General features: G+C 34.2%; 2 protein-coding genes and 1 non-coding gene across 5 annotated transcripts; all 3 read left to right on the top strand.

Moving 5' to 3' along the window:
* The first annotated feature begins 1,955 nt into the window (after positions 1-1,955).
* Positions 1,956-5,438, top strand: LOC132170621 (uncharacterized). Of its 3 annotated transcripts, none has more exons than XM_059581663.1 (6): positions 1,956-2,173; positions 2,267-2,440; positions 2,548-2,764; positions 3,200-3,538; positions 4,309-4,495; positions 5,228-5,438. In XM_059581663.1, the coding sequence occupies exons 1-5, from the start codon at positions 2,030-2,032 to the stop codon at positions 4,323-4,325; spliced, it is 891 nt and encodes a 296-aa protein (XP_059437646.1). In that variant the 5' UTR covers positions 1,956-2,029; the 3' UTR covers positions 4,326-4,495; positions 5,228-5,438. The 3 variants fall into 3 exon arrangements, with proteins under 3 accessions (XP_059437646.1, XP_059437645.1, XP_059437644.1); XM_059581662.1 differs by having other exon boundaries at positions 5,222-5,438; XM_059581661.1 differs by having other exon boundaries at positions 5,212-5,438.
* Positions 5,439-6,022: 584 nt separating this feature from the next.
* Positions 6,023-6,128, top strand: LOC132173150 (U6 spliceosomal RNA). Its single transcript, XR_009439246.1, has one exon. It is a non-coding gene; the product is annotated as a U6 spliceosomal RNA (small nuclear RNA).
* Positions 6,129-8,616: 2,488 nt separating this feature from the next.
* On the top strand, positions 8,617-13,353 carry LOC132171242 (uncharacterized). The gene is made up of 7 exons (XM_059582510.1): positions 8,617-8,929; positions 9,023-9,196; positions 9,340-9,556; positions 9,989-10,327; positions 11,116-11,302; positions 12,072-12,258; positions 13,028-13,353. The coding sequence occupies exons 1-5, from the start codon at positions 8,786-8,788 to the stop codon at positions 11,130-11,132; spliced, it is 891 nt and encodes a 296-aa protein (XP_059438493.1). The 5' UTR covers positions 8,617-8,785; the 3' UTR covers positions 11,133-11,302; positions 12,072-12,258; positions 13,028-13,353.
* The last annotated feature ends 5,259 nt before the right edge of the window (positions 13,354-18,612 follow it).

Here is an 18,612-nt window from a genome sequence, read left to right as displayed (position 1 = left end):
ATTAATTAATTAATTAATTAAATATTTATTTCTTCGGATTCAGCTTAGGTGGGATAGTCTAAAACTGCACAAACGGGGTGGAAAAAAATAGGTTTTTTTTTTTTTTAATATAACAAATAATTATTTAAGAATTAAAAAATATAAAAAACTAATAATTAAAAATATTAAAACAATTAAAAAAGTTAAAAAAACTAAAAACTAGAAAGAATTAAAAATAAAAACAGCAGCTGATCATGATGTTCTTGCAGATTCAGTGCATGTTCTTGCTCTTGGTGTTGATAACTATCCTCTAGCGGGTTTTCATGATTTTGCTATAAGATACATTATGGCTCAAAGAAATCGTTGTTTCAACCAGATCCATGTACCAAAAAGTCTCCATCAGATCCATAGAATCCACACCTTCAAGGGAAATCAGGAATAAGAGGGAATTAGAGAAAGCACATGATAGCCTTCACCGGTGCCGAAATCGACGAAGATCTACCCTCATGGCCTTTGAGGTGGTCTGGATTGAAATGGGTGTTGCTGGTGGAATGAAATACAAGGATCTCATGGTTTTTTGAGTTTTGGGTTTCTTTGAATTTTTCCTTTTGGCTTCCAATTTTCTGCCACTTTCTCGAGAAAGTTGAAGGAGAATAATGGAAATGCTAGTTAACAGGTGAGAAAGTTGGCGGAGGATAATGGAAATCCACCCCCTTGGCCGGACCACCCCATTTTGGCAAGGAGCCATCCCTTTCATTTTTTTGTTTTCTTTCTCTTCTATTTTTTTTTTTTTAATACTTTTAGTTTTTAAATATTTTTCTTTTTCTTTTTCTTTAAAAAAACTATTTGTTTATTGCCCAAAACTGCACCAAACGGTGCAGTTTTGGACTACCGAAACTACCGCACGGTCCGCACCTAAAGCCAGATCGATTTCTTTGGATGGGACCCGGCTTCCATGCAGTAAATAAAAGTACCGCACATCTGCGGTTATAAAAATTGAGGGTTCAGATTTTTCAAGGCAAACGACGTCGTGGGAAAGATCGAAGAGGCAAACGTTTAAAGCAAACGGTGGAAACAAACGTTTATTTCTCCTGGATCTGCAGAACTTCAACAAAAGCAGAGAAAGGAAGAAGAAGAAGACGAGGAAGAAGCAGAGGGCTACGTATTTTAATTCTCTCTTTCTATCTTTTTCTTTGATAACTATATTGTCGGGTGCAAAATTGATTTTTGTCTCCTGGGTCTTGCTTTGTTTTCACGATTAGCTCAAGCTTTGTTCTCTTGGGTCTTGCTTCGTTTTGCTTTGTCTTTTTTTTTTTTCCCCCCGTAGAATAGTCTTAGGCTCTCAGCACCCTAGAGAACCATAGAGAAAAATATCTACGTGGAATCAGACCCTTCAAGAGGGAGGATGAGAGGTGTAGTGGGATTTTTCGGTTCAGCCTAGATAATTTTTGCTTTTTATTTTTTTATTATTATTTTTTTAAAAAAAAGAAGAAGCTGAAACCCATATTTAAGAAAAGGCCTAGAGCTTTGTTTTTAGGTTCCGAGTATAAACTAGAAAAAGGAAAGAAAAAAAAAAAAAGGTTTGATGTCAGGAGGTCCCAAGCTTTGTTCTGAGTCATTTTGCTTGCGACCCAAAAAGTGTTTAGGGAGAGAGAATTGGGCGTGGAGATACTTGGAAAACAGAGTTGGTACGTTGTCAAAGCGTAAACCATCTCAGAGAGTATTGTTTTATTTCAAGTTCCTTTTAACAGTTAAACGTTTGTTTTTACCGTTTGTTTTAACGGTTGCCTCTTCTCTTCCACGACGTCGTTTGACTTGAACAATCTGGACTCTCAATTTTATAACTGCAGATGTGCGGTACTTAAAAGTTCAGCATGGAAGCCGGGTCCCTTTGGATGAATTTCTTCCTTAGAATTCCTAGCCGCGCTAACCGTCTCTTATTTATTTATTTATTGTAAATTGATGCCGTCTCTTATATAAATAACAAAAAATTTCATTATTGCTGCAGCGACTGTGGTGGCTAGGGTTTCTTGCACAGAGAAAGAGAGAGATGGATCGCGATGTTTCTGTCCCTGCCTCGGATCCTGCTCTTCCGCGGCTATCCGAGGGCCGGATACCGAGCCGCAGGCGTAGATTTCCACTGTTGAGGGGCGAATTACTTTTCCGCTACAATTCATCATTGTATAAAAGTGATGTAAGTAAAACGAATTCTCTTCGTCTTCTACGCCTATTTATGCCTTAATTTGTCTGCAAGCTTTAACACTCCTTCTCCTTCCTTCCGTTATAGGGCTTTGATATGGTCAGTCTGGCGAGCCTGAAGGGCCAGTCTGGCACCATGCCTCATGGTATAATTTCACCACTCAGTCCCAAGTGCAAATATTCGCGCGACATATGCAAAACGGTTTCGATGCGCGCAATCGATGAATACGAAAGGCGTAGACAACTAAGAACTTTCTTCAAGGTTGGTTTTTTCTTTTTTCTTTTTTGTTATATATATATATATATATATATATATATGCTGAAATAGTGAGATAATAATTATGTATTCATGGTGGCTTTTGTGTGTAGCCTCAAATGCCTCCTCAGCTGGAGTTTGTGAAGGTAGTGAAAGCAATGTCTCAGTCTTGTGATATACGCAGGTATTTTGTAACCTTTGAGGCCAAGGATCATGCTGATGGAGGCAAGACTAAGACCTTTCGAACCATTGCGCGTTGGAGGCCCCCCTTAGATGATCATAATTTTGATCTGTTGTATGTCAGGGAGTATAAGGAGAAAGAAGATAAAGGTAAAGGAATTACATTTTAAGGAGATTAATTTACTTAATTATTCACAACTTTGTTTGGTTTTGATGCGTTAATCGATTCACTGCAGATTATCTTAAGTCTATCTCTCGTGAACCCAACTAATTGGGGAGTTATACACACACAAACACCCATGTCTTTTTTTTTTTGAAAAGTTACACTATTGATTTCCCAAACCAATGCCCCCATCCAAAAAAAGAAAATTAAAAAAAAAAGAAAGAAGTTTGGGTAGATCTTTGGAAAGTTTCGTTCAATTAAGGCTAGAGGAAAGAGTTTTCTTTTGCTCACATCAGAGGCACGAAGTTGTATGATAATTGGTTTGGACAATTTTGTTTTTTTCCCATCATTGATTTATGAGAACATAATAACAGGTAATGGTGTTTCTTAGACAAATTTTGATCAATTTTGGTTTACAACAGGGGATCAAGTTATTCATATTTCCACTGCTAGTGAACTGGAAACACAGTTGAATGCTGCTTCAAGGACATCTCGCCTGGCAATCCTGTACTTCTCTGATCATCGCTGCCGTTTGTATTCTCTTCTTTACACAAGCTTACCTGCAAAGTACCCGAAAGTTGTTTTCTTGCAAGTAGACATAGTTGAGGGTGGCCCTCAGGCCGGGGGCCTGGCTGCTGACTGGGGTGTTAGGAGGTGTCCGCACTTTATCTTTTTCAAACGTGGCAAGGAGGTGGACAAGTTTGGTGCAATATCCTCAGATGGACTTAGAAGTATGATTGCACAGCACTTGCATAGACGACGTACGTGAGCTAAATATCTTGATCAGAATATGAATTCTAGTGTTTCTTGCTACTGCCTTACTTCAATTATATATAGCAGTACTAATGTGTTTGGGGATATTTGTTTTTGTGTTTTGAGTTATTTATTTATTTTTGATAAGTAACCATCAGTCTTAAAAAACAAAAACATAGACAACGTAGCCTAATAGGTGTTTGTGTTGAAATTAGAAAACAAAAATACAGACAACGTAGCCTAATAGGGTTGTGCTCTATTCAAAAAGTGGATACCTAGATAGAGCCTTCTTTTGGTGTCCCAGGGATGATGGAGTTGGGTTCTGTCACAAGCATAGGGCTTGAGGTCCTATATTAACATTTCATGTTTCCTGCAAAAACACAAAACCCACTTGTAATTATATTGTGGCAAACCGTGGCTGGCTATGGAGTGTATAATTTGGATTTCAAATTGGTAGCTTAATCCTCTTTCTTTGCTCACAATTGCACGAAATGCGCTCGCGCACACATAGATATATTTATATTTTACTCTTCACAGATGGATGTGGAGATACACACAGAAACACTCATGTCTTTTTTCTTTTTCTTTTTCTTTCTTTTTTTATTTTTTATTTTTTGGTTTCTTTAAAAAGTTACATTATTCTCCCAAGTCCCAAAATTGTTTGATGAAACAAGTGAATAGGTTATGAGGCAAAACATCTTGTCAAGCATCTGTCCTTCACGAGATTCTTTTGGCATTTTAATCATTGACCTATTGGTGGATGTCTGTTTTTATGCAGGCAAGCGGGTTGTATGAGAAGATTTTTCAGCAGTGACATATGCATATGGAGAGTTTAAGGAGATTTTAGGAGGTTAGGAGGTTTCTGCACTTTATCTTTTTCAAACGTGGCAAGGAGGTGGACAAGTTTGCTGCGGCATCCTCAATTGAACTTAGAAGGAAGAATGCGCAGCACTTGCGTAGACGACGTACGTGAGCTAAATATCTTGATCAGAATATGAATTCTAGTGTTTCTTGCTACTGCCTTACTTCAATTATATATAGCAGTACTAATGTGTTTGGGGATATTTGTTTTTGTGCTTTGAGTTATTTATTTATTTTTGATAAGTAACCGTCAGTCTTAAAAAACAAAAACACAGGCAACGTAGCCTAATAGGTGTTTGTGTTGAAATTAGAAAACAAAAACACATATTCTTGTGTATGCACTGCATATTCTTGTGTATGCACTGCATATTCTCTTCATTTATTAAGAAATATTAATGTTTTCATGATTTTCTTGATCTTTTCTCTCCTTCTAATTAGATGTCTTCTCTTGTATAATTTATGTGTACTTGGGTTTCGCCTTCGCTTTTCAATGATATTTCCAATGGTGTGGATTATCTTGTTATCTTGGAATTGTATGCGTACTAGGTTGATGTATATTTCTTGAAGCTTATCATTCAGCTATGCATAATATAAGGCCATGACATATTTTGGTGAGTGGTAAAATGTTGGCATGCTTGGGGTCTGTTTGTGTGAATAGGCTTGATTGCTTAGTTTGTTTAAATCCACATGTTCTCTGCTCACATTAGTTGTTGTGGGCTAATTTCAATAACAAAAATCTTGTTATTACTTCAATAACAAATATCTAATCCATTTCATCTTTTCTGATTGATTGTATTGGTTGTGGCAACTTCTAATGCAGGAAAATGAAGAAGCAGCGGCAAGATGTGAGCAAAATGCATGGCTTCCCTGCATCTCAAGTTGAGACGTTATTGTTGTGCTTCTGATGTTAGTCTGTCTGTTTAAGCAAATTTCAAGTCATTAGGCTTGCATTCACATATTTGGATACATTTATCTACTCCTGCGCAGCATTTGTGTGTTTTGAAGAAATATTACTTACAATTCAATTGAAGTAATTCTTTCTCTTCTTCTTCTTCTTCTTCTTCAATTTACTCTGGATATGTCTGTACTATTAGTTGATCAGCAAGGCAGTCTTGTGATGAATCTCCAGGTTCTGTAAAAGTCATTCCATGATACTTTCTTTGGTATCAAATCCAATTGTCCTATACTTTTGGTAGGTCCACTTTTCAGTGGTGCATTTCTTGCCAATTGTTTGCTAGAAAACTGGTATATTTGGCTTTGGATGATGTGATTTTTTTACTTGGTAGTTGCTTTCAATGCCCTTTCATTGTAGGCATCCATCAAGGTTCTTGAGCATCTTCTTAGCGATTGTGCCTAAAAGGGCTGTTGTATTGGTGCTATTGTACTGCAGCTTTTGAAGTAATGACATAACCGTTGTGCTTCGGCTATATTTGATGGTCTGCTAAATATTTGACTGAAATGGCGAATGAACAGTTTAGTTCAAACTCAGAACTTCTGTCATGATATAATATTAAATGGTTGACTATTCTAAAAGCTTAAGATTTGAATACGCTTTAAGTTGTATATTAATGGAAATGAACTTGTTTTCATAATACTCATTTGTTGTGAAAGTTGCATCGGGGACTCCATCTATTTACAACTTGAATATGAATATTCTAATGCAACTAAATACAGAGAAGATTAGAATGTCCCTCCTCAAGGTTGACATGCATAAATCAAGAAATGGTCCAAATATTTTGAACCAAAAAAAGAAAAGAAAAGTTATAATAATTGGGTTCCTCCCATATCTCATTATATTTGTATGACGAAATCACCTATGGTTATGCATCTTCTTTTTTACCACCTTCGAGCTCCTTAGACCCAGTTTTGAAGTAATGTATTTCATGAAACAATGAGAAAGCATAGAAAAAAGTACCATGTGATGGAAAATAAAAACATGAAAAAAAAGAGGAGTTTATTATTTATTATATTTATGTTATTTGTTGCAGGGTTCCATCACCCATACATCATTCCAACTATTCAATACTTACAAAAACCATGCACTATAATCAGCCAAAAGACAATATTTACATCAAACAAATATTTTTTTCCAACTTCTCAAAATAAGGGATTAGGAATCCCAACAAATTTCTTTTAAATTTGAGATTATTTTATTATTAAATCCTAGTCATGCCTTACATTTAACAATTTACAACGTGCCAGCTGTCGCACAAAATAAAGGATTGAGATTCCCTAGAATTCTCTTTAAATTTGAGATTCTCAAATTCATAAATTTCAGTCGTCCATCTCTCATCTAAGCATCGTTCTTTTAGCCCAGAAGTTTCATAATTAATGAATATTAATAAAGATTTTTTTTAGATATAAAAAATGCTATAATCAATATTCTTTAATTAACGCCATATAAATAAGTAATTAAACAATACGGGATGTCTCGTTTGGGATTGCCATTTCGCAAGAATAATCTACATTTTTAAAAGATATTGCAAAACATAAGACGTTTGGCATTACGATTTAAAAAACACACAACCTAAAATAGAAAGAAAAAAAAAATCGATTTTTATAAGCAGGCTATGGGGCGTTTATTTGAAAATAAACGAATTTAAACCAAAATCACGATTTTGCATAACAAATATTTGATAAAAAAGTATCTTTTAACATGTTTTACTAAACGCCTTTGCGGTATTTCAAAAAGTAGCGATTTCAAAAACACAATTTTTAAAATCGCACTTATTGAAACCACAATTTCAAATGAACCCTAAGTATTAAAAATTGATAACATCAAAAAAGCTAATCCAAGTAATATTAAAGACATTCTTAAATAAAACATATTCTCCAACTTTGAAGTTCCATTCTTCTGGAAAAATGGAAAGAATAATACTATTCAATTACTCAATCTATTCTTAGGTTGTGTGGATAGAGATATTTTTGGGCTTGTGACGAGCTGAGAAGCCAAGATTTCCCATGACAGCAACAAATTAACCGTCAACTGAATTGTTTTGCATGAGATATGGGTTGCTTCAACATTCAGGAGAAGACTGAGCGGGCTTCGACGCCAAGATGCGACATGGGCCTTATTTTGTTTAAATAAGGACCTGTTCATCAAGTCGACTCAAGACAAGAATGGGCTTTTGGTGGGCTGGCCCACGTACCAACATGTTTTATTATTCTATTTTTAAATTTTATTTTATTCTAATAATAATATAAGTTTTATGTTATAAATTGTTTTTTTTTTTTTTTTTTTAATTCGTAAATATTTTTAATTATAAATGTCAAATAGAAAATATGCATTTGGATATAAAAAGCTTAAAAAGAAAACGAAAAATTAATTAATTAATTAAATATGTATTTCTTCGGATTCGGCTCAGGTGGTTGGACTGCACCAAACGGGGTGGGAAAAAATAGGTTTTTTTTTCTTCTTTTTTTTTTTTTTATAAATATAACAAACAATTATTTAAGAATTAAAAAATATAAAAAACTAATAATTAAAAATATTAAAACAATTAAAAAAGTTAAAAAAACTAAAAACTAGAAATAATTAAAAATAAAAACAGCAGTTGATCATGATGTTCTTGCAGATTCAGTGCATGTTCTTGCTCTTGGTGTTGATAACTATCCTCTAGCGGGTTTTCATGATTTTGCTGAAAGATACATGATGGATCAAAGAAATCGTTGTTTCAACCAGATCCATGTACCAAAAAGTCTCCATCAGATTTATAGAATTCATGCCTTCAAGGGAAATCAGGAATAAGAGGGAATCAGAGAAAGCACATGATAGCCTTCACTGCTGCCAAAATCAACGAAGATCCACCCTCATGGCCTTTGGGGTGGTCCGGATTGAAATGGGTGTTGCTGGTGGAATGAAATACAAAGACCTCATGGTTTTTGAAGTTTTGTGTTTCTTTGAATTTTTTCTTTTGGCTTCCAATATTCTGTCACTTTCTCGAGAAAGTTAGAGGAGGATAATGAAAATGCTAGTTAACAGGTGAGAAAGTTGGAGGAGGATAATGGAAATCCACCCCCTTGGCCAAAATAGGGTGCAATTTGGCCAAGGAGCCACCCCTTTCATTTTTTGTTTCTTTCTCTACTATTTTATTTTTTTAATATTTTTAGTTTTTAAATATTTTTCTTTTTCTTTAAAAAAATTATTTGTTTATTGCCCAAAACTGCACCAAACGGTGCAGTTTTGGACTACCGCATGGTGCGGTAGTTTTGAACTACCGCACCTAAAGCCAGATCGATTTCTTTGGATGAATTTCTTCCTAGAATTCCTAGCCGCTCTAACCGTCTCTTATTTATTGTAAATTGGTGCCGTCTCTTATATAAATAACAAAAAAAATTCATTATTGCTGCCGCGAGTGTGGTGGCTAGGGTTTCTTGCACAGAGAAAGAGAGAGATGGATCGCGATGTTTCTGTCCCTTCCTTGGATCCTTCTCTTCCGCAGCTATCCGAGGGCCGGATACCGAGCCGCAGGAGGAGATTTTCACTGTTGAGGGGCGAATTACTTTTCCGCTACACTTCATCATTGTATAAGAGTGATGTAAGTAAAACGAATTCTCTTCGTCTTCTACGCCTATTTATGCCTTAATTTGTCTGCAAGCTTTAACACTCCTTCTCCTTCCTTCCGTTATAGGGCTTTGATATGGTCAGTCTGGCGAGCCTGAAGGGCCAGTCTGGCACCATGCCTCATGGTATAATTTCACCACTCAGTCCCAAATGCAAATATTCGCGCGCCATATGCAAAACGGTTTCGATGCGCGCAATCGATGAATACCAAAGGCGTAGACAACTAAGAACTTTCTTCAAGGTTGGTTTTTTCTTTTTTTTTTCTTTTTTGTTATATATATATATATATATATATATATATATATATATATATATATATATATATATATATATGCTGAAATAGTGAGATAATAATTATGTATTCGTGGTGGCTTTTGTGTGTAGCCTCAAATGCCTCCTCAGCTGGAGTTTGTGAAGGTAGTGAAAGCAATGTCTCAGTCTTGTGATATACAAAGGTATTTTGTAACCTTTGAGGCCAAGGATCATGCTGATGGAGGCAAGACTAAGACCTTTCGTACCATTGCGCGTTGGAGGCCCCCCTTAGATGATCATAATTTTGATCTGTTGTATGTCAGGGAGTATAAGGAGAAAGCAGATAAAGGTAAAGGAATTAATTACATTTTAAGGAGATTAATTTACTTAATTATTCACAACTTTGTTTGGTTTTGATGCCTTAATCGATTCACTCTTAAGTCTATCTCTCGTGAACCCAACTAATTGGGTAGTTATACACACACAAACACCCATGTCTTTTTTTTTTTTGAAAAGTTACCCTATTGATTTCCCAAACCAATGCCCCCATCCAAAAAAAGAAAATTAAAAAAAGAAAGAAAGAAGTTTGGGTAGATCTTTGGAAAGTTTCGTTCAATTAAGGCTAGAGGAAAGAGTTTTCTTTTGCTCACATCAGAGGCACGAAGTTGTATGATAATTGGTTTGGACAATTTTGTTTTTTTCCCATCATTGATTTATGAGAACATAATAACAGGTAATGGTGTTTCTTAGACAAATTTTGATCAATTTTGGTTTACAACAGGGGATCAAGTTATTCATATTTCCACTGCTAGTGAACTGGAAACACAGTTGAATGCTGCTTCAAGGACATCTCGCCTGGCAATCCTGTACTTCTCTGATCATCGCTGCCGTTTGTATTCTCTTCTTTACACAAGCTTAACTGCAAAGTACCCGAAAGTTGTTTTCTTGCAAGTAGACATAGTTGAGGGTGGCCCTCAGGCCGGGGGCCTGGCTGCTGACTGGGGTGTTAGGAGGTGTCCGCACTTTATCTTTTTCAAACGTGGCAAGGAGGTGGACAAGTTTGGTGCAATATCCTCAGATGGACTTAGAAGTATGATTGCACAGCACTTGCATAGACGACGTACGTGAGCTAAATATCTTGATCAAAATATGAATTCTAGTGTTTCTTGCTACTGCCTTACTTCAATTATATATAGCAGTACTAATGTGTTTGGGGATATTTGTTTTTGTGTTTTGAGTTATTTATTTATTTTTGATAAGTAACCATCAGTCTTAAAAAACAAAAACATAGACAACGTAGCGTAATAGGTGTTTGTGTTGAAATTAGAAAACAAAAATACAGACAATGTAGCCTAACAGGGTTGTGCTCTATTCAAAAAGTGGATACCTAGATAGAGCCTTCTTTTGGTGTCCCAGGGATGATGGAGTTGGGTTTTGTCACAAGCATAGGGCTTGAGGTTCTATATTAACATTCCATGTTTCCTGCAAAAACACAAAACCCACTTGTAATTATATTGTGGCAAACCGTGGCTGGATATGGAGTGTATAATTTGGATTTCAAATTGGTAGCTTAATCCTCTTTCTTTGCCCACAATTGCACGTAATGCGCTCGCGCACACATAGATATATTTATATTTTACTCTTCACAGATGGATGTGGAGATACACACACAAACACTCATGTCTTTTTTCTTTCTTTTTTTCTTTCTTTCTTTTTTATTTTATTTATTTATTTATTTATTTATTGGTTTCTTTAAAAAAGTTACATTATTCTCCCAAGTCCCAAAATTGTTTGATGAAACAAGTGAATAGGTTATGAGGCAAAACATCTTGTCAAGCATCTGTCCTTCAAGAGATTCTTTTGGCATTTTAATCATTGACCTATTGGTGGATGGCTGTTTTTATGCAGGCAAGCGGGTTGTATGAGAAGATTTTTCAGCAGTGACATATGCATATGGAGAGTTTAAGGAGATTTTAGGAGGTTAGGAGGTTTTTGCACTTTATCTTTTTCAAACATGGCAGGGAGGTGGATAAGTTTGCGGCGGCATCCTCAATTGGACTTAGAAGGGAGATTGCGCAGCACTTGCGTAGACAACGTACGTGAACTAAATATCTTGATCAGAATATGAATTCTAGTGTTTCTTGCTACTGCCTTACTTCAATTATATATAGCAGTACTAATGTGTTTGGGGATATTTGTTTTTGTGTTTAGAGTTATTTATTTATTTTTAAGTAACCATCAGTCTTAAAAAACAAGAACACAGGCAACGTAGCCTAATAGGTGTTTGTGTTGAAATTAGAAAACAAAAACACAGACAACGTAGCCTAATAGGGTTGTGCTCTATTCAAAAAGTGGATACCTAGATAGAGCCTTCTTTTGGTGTCCCAGGGATGATGGAGTTGGGTTCTGTCACAAGCCATGGGGCTTTAGGTCCTACATTAACATTCCATGTTTCCCGTAAAAACACAAAACCCACTTGTAATTTTATTGTGGCAAACCGTGGCTGGCCTTGGAGTGTATAATTTGGATTTCAAATTGGTAGCTTACCTCTTTCTTTGCTCACAATTGTGCGAAATGCGTGCGCGCACACATAGATATATTTATATTTTACTCTTCATGGATGGATGTGGAGATACACACACAAACACTCGTGTCTTTTTTCTGTTTCTTTTTCTTTCTTTTTTATTTTTTTTTATTTTTTTGGTTTCTTTAAAAAGTTACATTATTCTCCCAAGTCCCAAAATTGTTTGATGAAACAAGTGAATAGGTTATGAGGCAAAACATCTTGTCAAGCATCTGTCCTTCACGAGATTCTTTTGGCATTTTAATCATTGACCTATTGGTGGATTGCTGTTTTTATGCAGGCAAGCGGGTTGTATGAGAAGATTTTTCAGCAGTGACATATGCATATGGAGAGTTTAAGGAGATTTTAGGAGGTTAGGAGGTTTCTGCTCTTTATCTTTTTCAAACGTGGCAAGGAGGTGGACAAGTTTGCTGCGGCATCCTCAATTGGACTTAGAAGGAAGATTGCACAGCACTTGCGTAGACGACGTATGTGAGCTAAATATCTTGATCAGAATATGAATTCTAGTGCTTCTTGCTACTGCCTTACTTCAATTATATATAGCAGTACTAATGTGTTTGCGGATATTTGTTTTTGTGTTTTGAGTTATTTATTTATTTTTGATAAGTAACCATCAGTCTTAAAAAACAAAAACACAGGCAACGTAGCCTAATAGGTGTTTGTGTTGAAATTAGAAAACAAAAACACAGACAATGTAGCCTAATAGGGTTGTGCTCTATTCAAAAAGTGGATACCTAGATAGAGCCTTCTTTTGGTGTCCCAGGGATGATGGAGTTGGTTTCTGTCACAAGCCATAGGGCCTTAGGTCCTATATTAACATTCCATGTTTCCTGCAAAAACACAAAACCCATTTGTAATTTTATTGTGGCAAACTGTGGCTGGCCTTGAAGTGTATAATTTGGATTTCAAATTGGTAGCTTACCTCTTTCTTTGCTCATAATTGTGCGAAATGTGCGCGCGTGCACACATAAATATATTTATATTTTACTCTTCATGGATGGATGTGGAGATACACACACAAACACTTGTGTCTTTTTTCTTTTTCTTTTTCTTTTTTCTTTTTTTTCTTTTTGGTTTCTTTAAAAAGTTACATTATTCTCCGAAGTCCCAAAAGTGTATGATGAAACAAGTGAATAGGTTATGAGGCCAAACATCTTGTCAAGCATCTATCCTTCACGAGATTCTTTTGGCATTTTAATCATATTGACCTATTGGTGGATGGCTTTTTTTATGCAGGCAAGCGGGTCGTATGAGAAGATTTTCCAGCAGCGACATATGCATATGGAGAGTTTTAAGGAGATTTTTGGAAATATGTAATACCCTTGAGCTACTCATGAGAAAAAAAAGGAAATATGTATTTACCTAAGCCTAGACAGAAGAATAGTTGTACTCATTGGAATGTTGACCTACTACTGATGCTTATTTAGTGAATCGTATTAGCAAGTCCTTTATATCTCTGTGTGGATAATTGCTATATATATAGCACCTTTTCTGTTGTAATTAAGATGCATTGAGCTTTTGCCAATTAAAGTTTATACTACTATTATGATATTTAATTTCAATTCTTTTGAATGCGAGAAGCATTTGCTAGTTTAGTTTGTCCTTTATGTTATGTGCTTATTTTATTTGGAATAGAATTATTCCATTATCCTTACAATTTTTTCCCCACAACCCGCCTCCGGTTTGACTATTCCATAGTGTGGGTTAAGTAATGTGTGAATTGTCAAGTTGCATCTGAGATGCTTAAACCATGCCAATGTACCAAATTGTATTTGAAGTGAAATATTGTTGTTACCAATTCACCAGTCTTGAGTGACCTCTTATTATATTTCACCTGAAATTAGTGGGCTGCTTTGAAGTGATACATTGTAACCAATTGTATTTGTTGTGGTGTGATGTATTTGTGTAAGGACTTTTGAGTTTCATGGTTGTCAAGATATACCATAATGTATTCTTTATGAGTCTGCGTTCTCGAAGGCACTCCTCTCTTTCAAAAGGATTCGTGACATGTCAAGTCCGGATGAGGTTTTTTGCTTCGCATCAAATTACTGCCTCCTGGTTTCTCAAATGAAAAAGTTACTGTATTTCAATTCGGATTATTACCTTCTACCAAGCCACCAATCTTCACTGCTCTTCCTCGACCAAACTAAGGTAGAAAAACCCATCTTGTGTGTAAGAATATATCAACCAAGACCCTGATTCAGTTAGATACATTTCAGAACCTGCAACATCAAACCTTGCCCACTGCTTCTATTTTAACCTTCCAAAAGGGGAACATCCATCCTAAAATCATCCCAATCAATGAAATACCAGACCACAATGCAATGAAAAGGCTGGATGTAGCATTGAAACAAAACATAGATATTTTGAAGAAATTGAGTTTGTGAGTTACAAAGGTTTTGTAAGTAAGATCAACGTAAAAGTCTACTATAGTGAATACCTTTGGGGTTGGTTGGCTGGTCCTTAGAGTGATTTTACTTTTGAGGAGTTCTTCAAAAGGTTTTTACTTTATTATCAAATTCTCTATGTGAATTTCTTTCATGCTTGCTTTGATTTTGGTATTTATATATGTGGTGTTGGACTTTAAGTTGATGACTTTGTTGATATGAATTATGTGATAAAATTGAGATTTTTCTGAATTATTACAACTTGGGGTCTAAAAGTCAAAATTTTCAAACCGAGATACAAACTAGCTCTCATGGTAAGAATTTCTTACTCAATTCATCCTTTATTAGGGAACAAATAGGCAAAACTTGTGTTAATTTGAGATCGCCATTTTTTTTTTATCCACTTAGTTTATGTTTATGTACTCAAGGAACATGCTTTTATATTTGTCACCGTGATAGTGTTATGAAGGTGAAGCTTTGCTTCTAATACTTGTCTCCGCTCATTGAATTTTGTTCTTTCATTCGACTAATATCTCTTATCTTTTTCTTACCATTTATTATAGAGATTGCAATTAAAATCTTGTATCAGTTACATTTGGTGTCATTCTTTGAAATCTAGAGATTGCAATTAAAATCTTCTATCTCCCACTTTGTGAACGTCGTTTAGCTCCGTTCACTCCGCTCCGTCTACTCGGCCAACTACTGGTGTTCTAATATTACTCTCTATGCCTGAGAGAATATGAGCCACTAGTTCCAACAAGAAGAATAAAACGTTTTTTTTTTTAAAAAAAAAAAAAAGAAAAAAAAAAGTTTCAGTCATAAGATTATTACTATCACGTAGCTATTTCTTGGTAGATGATTAATAGTTAATTTAGTTATATCAATATATATACTCATCTCATTTACTTTTATTTGATGATAATTTCTTATTCCTCAAAAGAAATTCTTTCTTGGATGTTACTGGAATAATTTGAAAATTTTCATTCCTATTTGGTCTTTATCATTCCATTTACAGATTATGAAAATTTTGTTGTTAGGAAAACGAAGTGTACAGCAAAACCGAGCAATGATAGAGATGGATAAATTTTGTTGTTAGGAAAAAGTAGTGTACATCAAAACCGAGCAATGATACAGATGGATAAATTTTGTTGTTAGGAAAAAGTAGTGTACAGTAAAAACCGAGCAATGATAGAGATGAATGTGGCGTGTAGTGTGCTAAGTTTGAAAGATATAAATATTTTCTCCAACTATAAAACACAAAAAATCTAAAATCTCTTCATAGTTCTTAAATCTATTAGTTAAAGAATAATTTTAAGAGAGTTTAAACTTTCCACGTAAAGTCACTCTTAATTATTACTTAAGGGTATTGACGTAAGTCCATGTGAATACCCTTCAAAACTAGACACGTGTCCTAGAAAATTAAAACATTAAATATAGATATAATCAGCAGTTGCTCTTATTGATTAGATATCATCACTACATGATATGATCTCGGTGACGAGCTCTTATTATCTTAGTAGTAATAAGTTTTTGTTTATAATTGATGAGTATTAATTATTTCAGATTTTTTGTTTAATTAATTCAGATGACTATGAAATAAGAGAATGTATACCAACTCTTTTTTATTTTTATTTTACTGTTAAGTCAATATTTTTTAAATACTGATTTATTTAAAATTTTTATTTATTTAGAAAAGAAAGTTGATACGTGGGGACACATGAAAATGGTTATGGGGAACACAGAGAGAAGTAATGGAAATGGTGCATCTACAACCTCTTTATGGTACTATGCACATTAACAACGACTTTGAAGACTTTGCAAGGGTAAGTGTATTTGTTATAAATTTGTTTACGATAACAATTTGTTATGATCTTATTTTTGTTTTTTTTGATAATATTCAATTTATGAAGGCATGCAAACAAGAAAAGCAAAAGCAAAAGAGAAAGGGAAAGCAGAAGCTGAATATCATTCAATTATTGTGACTGGCTTCGGCAAAACCAATGATGGAAAAAATTATTGGAATATAAAGAACACTTGTAGAGAAAACTAGGGGATGACAGCGGCTATTCTAAGATTGCAAGAACTTCAAGTTTACCAGGAAGGGCAGAAAAAGACAAGCATTTGATGGACGATTTCGGGTATGCAATTGCCCTTTAGCTTGTTTATTAGATTTTTGCATGCACTTGCATATGCTTTAGAAGTGAAGTTATATTTGGTTTCAAGTGTTTGTTAATTACATTTTGAAATCTGTTAATTAAATTTTGTGGAACTCTAGTTAATGCTTTGTGATGGTGATGCAGCGTGATCTCGTGGATATTGTTGGTGCACCATATGGATATGATCATTTGAATATTTTATTCTTGTTAAAATCTTGATATAATGAGCAGTTGCTCTTATTGTTAAAATCTTGATATCAGATTAAGATCTCACTGGTTATAGCTCTTATAAAGATCTTAGCAGTAATAAGTTTTTGTAGTTTTTGTTTATAATTGATGAGTATTAATCAATTCAAATTTCTTGTTTAGATAATTCAAATTACTACGACAGAAGAGAGTGCATACTTATTTATTTTTATTTTTTATTTTTTTACTATTAAGTCTATCTTTTTTAAATATTGATTTATTTAAATTTTTTTATTTCTTTAAAGAAGAAAGTTGATACGTTGGGGAGACGTGAAAATGGTTATGGGGAACATTGATAGAGAAGTTATGGAAATGGTACAGATACAACCTCTTTATGGTACTATGCAGATTAACCACGACTTTGAAGAGTTTCTAGGGATAAATGCATTTGTTATAAATTTGTTTACATAACAATTTGTTATGTTCTTATTTTTGTTTTTTGACATGATTCAACGTGAAGGCATGCAAACAAGAAAAGCAAAAGCAAAAGACAAAGGGAAAGTAGAAGCTGAATATCATTCCATTATTGTGACTGGCTTCGGCAAAACCAATGATGGAAAGAATTATTGGAATATAAAGAGCACTTCGAAAGGAAACTGTGGGGACGGCAGCGGCTATGCTAAGATTGCAAGACCTTCAAGTTTACCAAAAGGGGCAGAAAAAGACAAGCATTTGATGGATGATTTCGGGTATGCAATTGCCCTTTAGCTTATTTATTAGATCTTAACATGCACTTGTATATGTTTTAGAAGTGAAGTTATATTTGGTTTCAAGTGTTTGTTAATTATATTTTGAAGTCTGTTAATTACATTTTGTGGAACTTCAATTACTGCTTTGTGATGGTGATGCAGTGTAACCTTGTGAATATTGTTGGTGCACCATATGGATATGATCATTTGGATATTTTATTTTTGCTAAAATCTTGATATAATGAGCATTTGCTCTTATTGATTAGATATTTTGAGATCTTAATGGTGAGCTCTTATTAAGATTATAGTGGTAATAAGTTTTTGTTTATAATTGATGAGTATTAATTAATTCAGATTTCTTGTTTAATTAATTCAAATTACTATTACAAAAGATAAGGTATACTTACTCTTTTTTTTTTTTTTTTTTTTTTAAAAAAAATTTTACTGTTAAGTCTATCTTTTTTAAATATTGATTTATTTAAATTTTTTATTTCTTTAGAGAAGAAAGTTGATACGTGGGGACACATGAAAAGGGTTATGATAAATAACCATTTTTATTTCTCCAGTTAATGCTTTGTGATGGATAGCAAATTATGGTCTTAAGTTAGTAATTAAAACAATTGAGGTGGGATGATGAGTATCTAAAATGACATTGTGGGAGTTATTTCCTAAGGGTTTTTTGTACATTTACTTTCTTCGGGTATCTACTTCTTATTGTACTTCCATTAGATGCTCTGGTACCATACTGTAGCACTCCAGCTTTACTAGTCAAGCCGTAAGTGGAATTATCTAAATTCTCATGTGACACTACTACTTTTTCCTAATTAAATAACACAGTAGAAAACCAGTAATAAAATTTTCTTTTCTTTTTATAACCAAACTCACTAATAAATATATACCAGAGCTTCTATTATACATTATTATCACATTACAAACTTTATCCATAATACAATGTGTCATGCATCATAAATAGAATTAAACTAATCATACTAATGGAAAGATAGCTCTTCAAAAGTAAAAGCAGGAAACCTTCAGGGTAAAATTCTAATCAGGCGTACGGATCCTCGCGATAGTATTTGCAGTGACATCTGTAAAATCATTATGGTTCTACAGATAGAAATGTGAGTCTACGACTTAGTAAGTTCAAACTGACTGGCCCTGCATTATTTTACAAAAGCATACTATGTATATTTTGTTGAGCACAATTATTTTAATTACATGTATGAATATATTTTGAAATGTTTTACATATGTATTAAATGAAAATGTGTTTCCAAAGAAAATGATTTATAAAAATAAGTCGAGTTTGGAAGGAAAACGAGATTTGCGAAAAGAATGATAATA

The sequence above is a fragment of the Corylus avellana genome, chromosome ca2, assembly GCF_901000735.1.
Source record: "Corylus avellana chromosome ca2, CavTom2PMs-1.0".
Lineage (NCBI taxonomy): Eukaryota > Viridiplantae > Streptophyta > Magnoliopsida > Fagales > Betulaceae > Corylus > Corylus avellana.
Note: the sequence above shows the minus strand (reverse complement) of the source record. Positions and strands in the feature narration are given on the sequence as shown.

Excerpts from the sequence above, each read along its gene's own strand:
- LOC132170621 (XM_059581663.1), top strand. The coding sequence starts at position 2,030 with ATGGATCGCGATGTTTCTGTCCCTGCCTCGGATCCTGCTCTTCCGCGG. Across the intron at positions 2,174-2,266 it reads CATCATTGTATAAAAGTGAT|GGCTTTGATATGGTCAGTCT; the intron begins GTAAGTAAAACG and ends CTTCCGTTATAG. Across the intron at positions 2,765-3,199 it reads TAAGGAGAAAGAAGATAAAG|GGGATCAAGTTATTCATATT; the intron begins GTAAAGGAATTA and ends GGTTTACAACAG.
- LOC132171242 (XM_059582510.1), top strand. The coding sequence starts at position 8,786 with ATGGATCGCGATGTTTCTGTCCCTTCCTTGGATCCTTCTCTTCCGCAG. Across the intron at positions 9,197-9,339 it reads AACTAAGAACTTTCTTCAAG|CCTCAAATGCCTCCTCAGCT; the intron begins GTTGGTTTTTTC and ends TTTTGTGTGTAG. Across the intron at positions 9,557-9,988 it reads TAAGGAGAAAGCAGATAAAG|GGGATCAAGTTATTCATATT; the intron begins GTAAAGGAATTA and ends GGTTTACAACAG.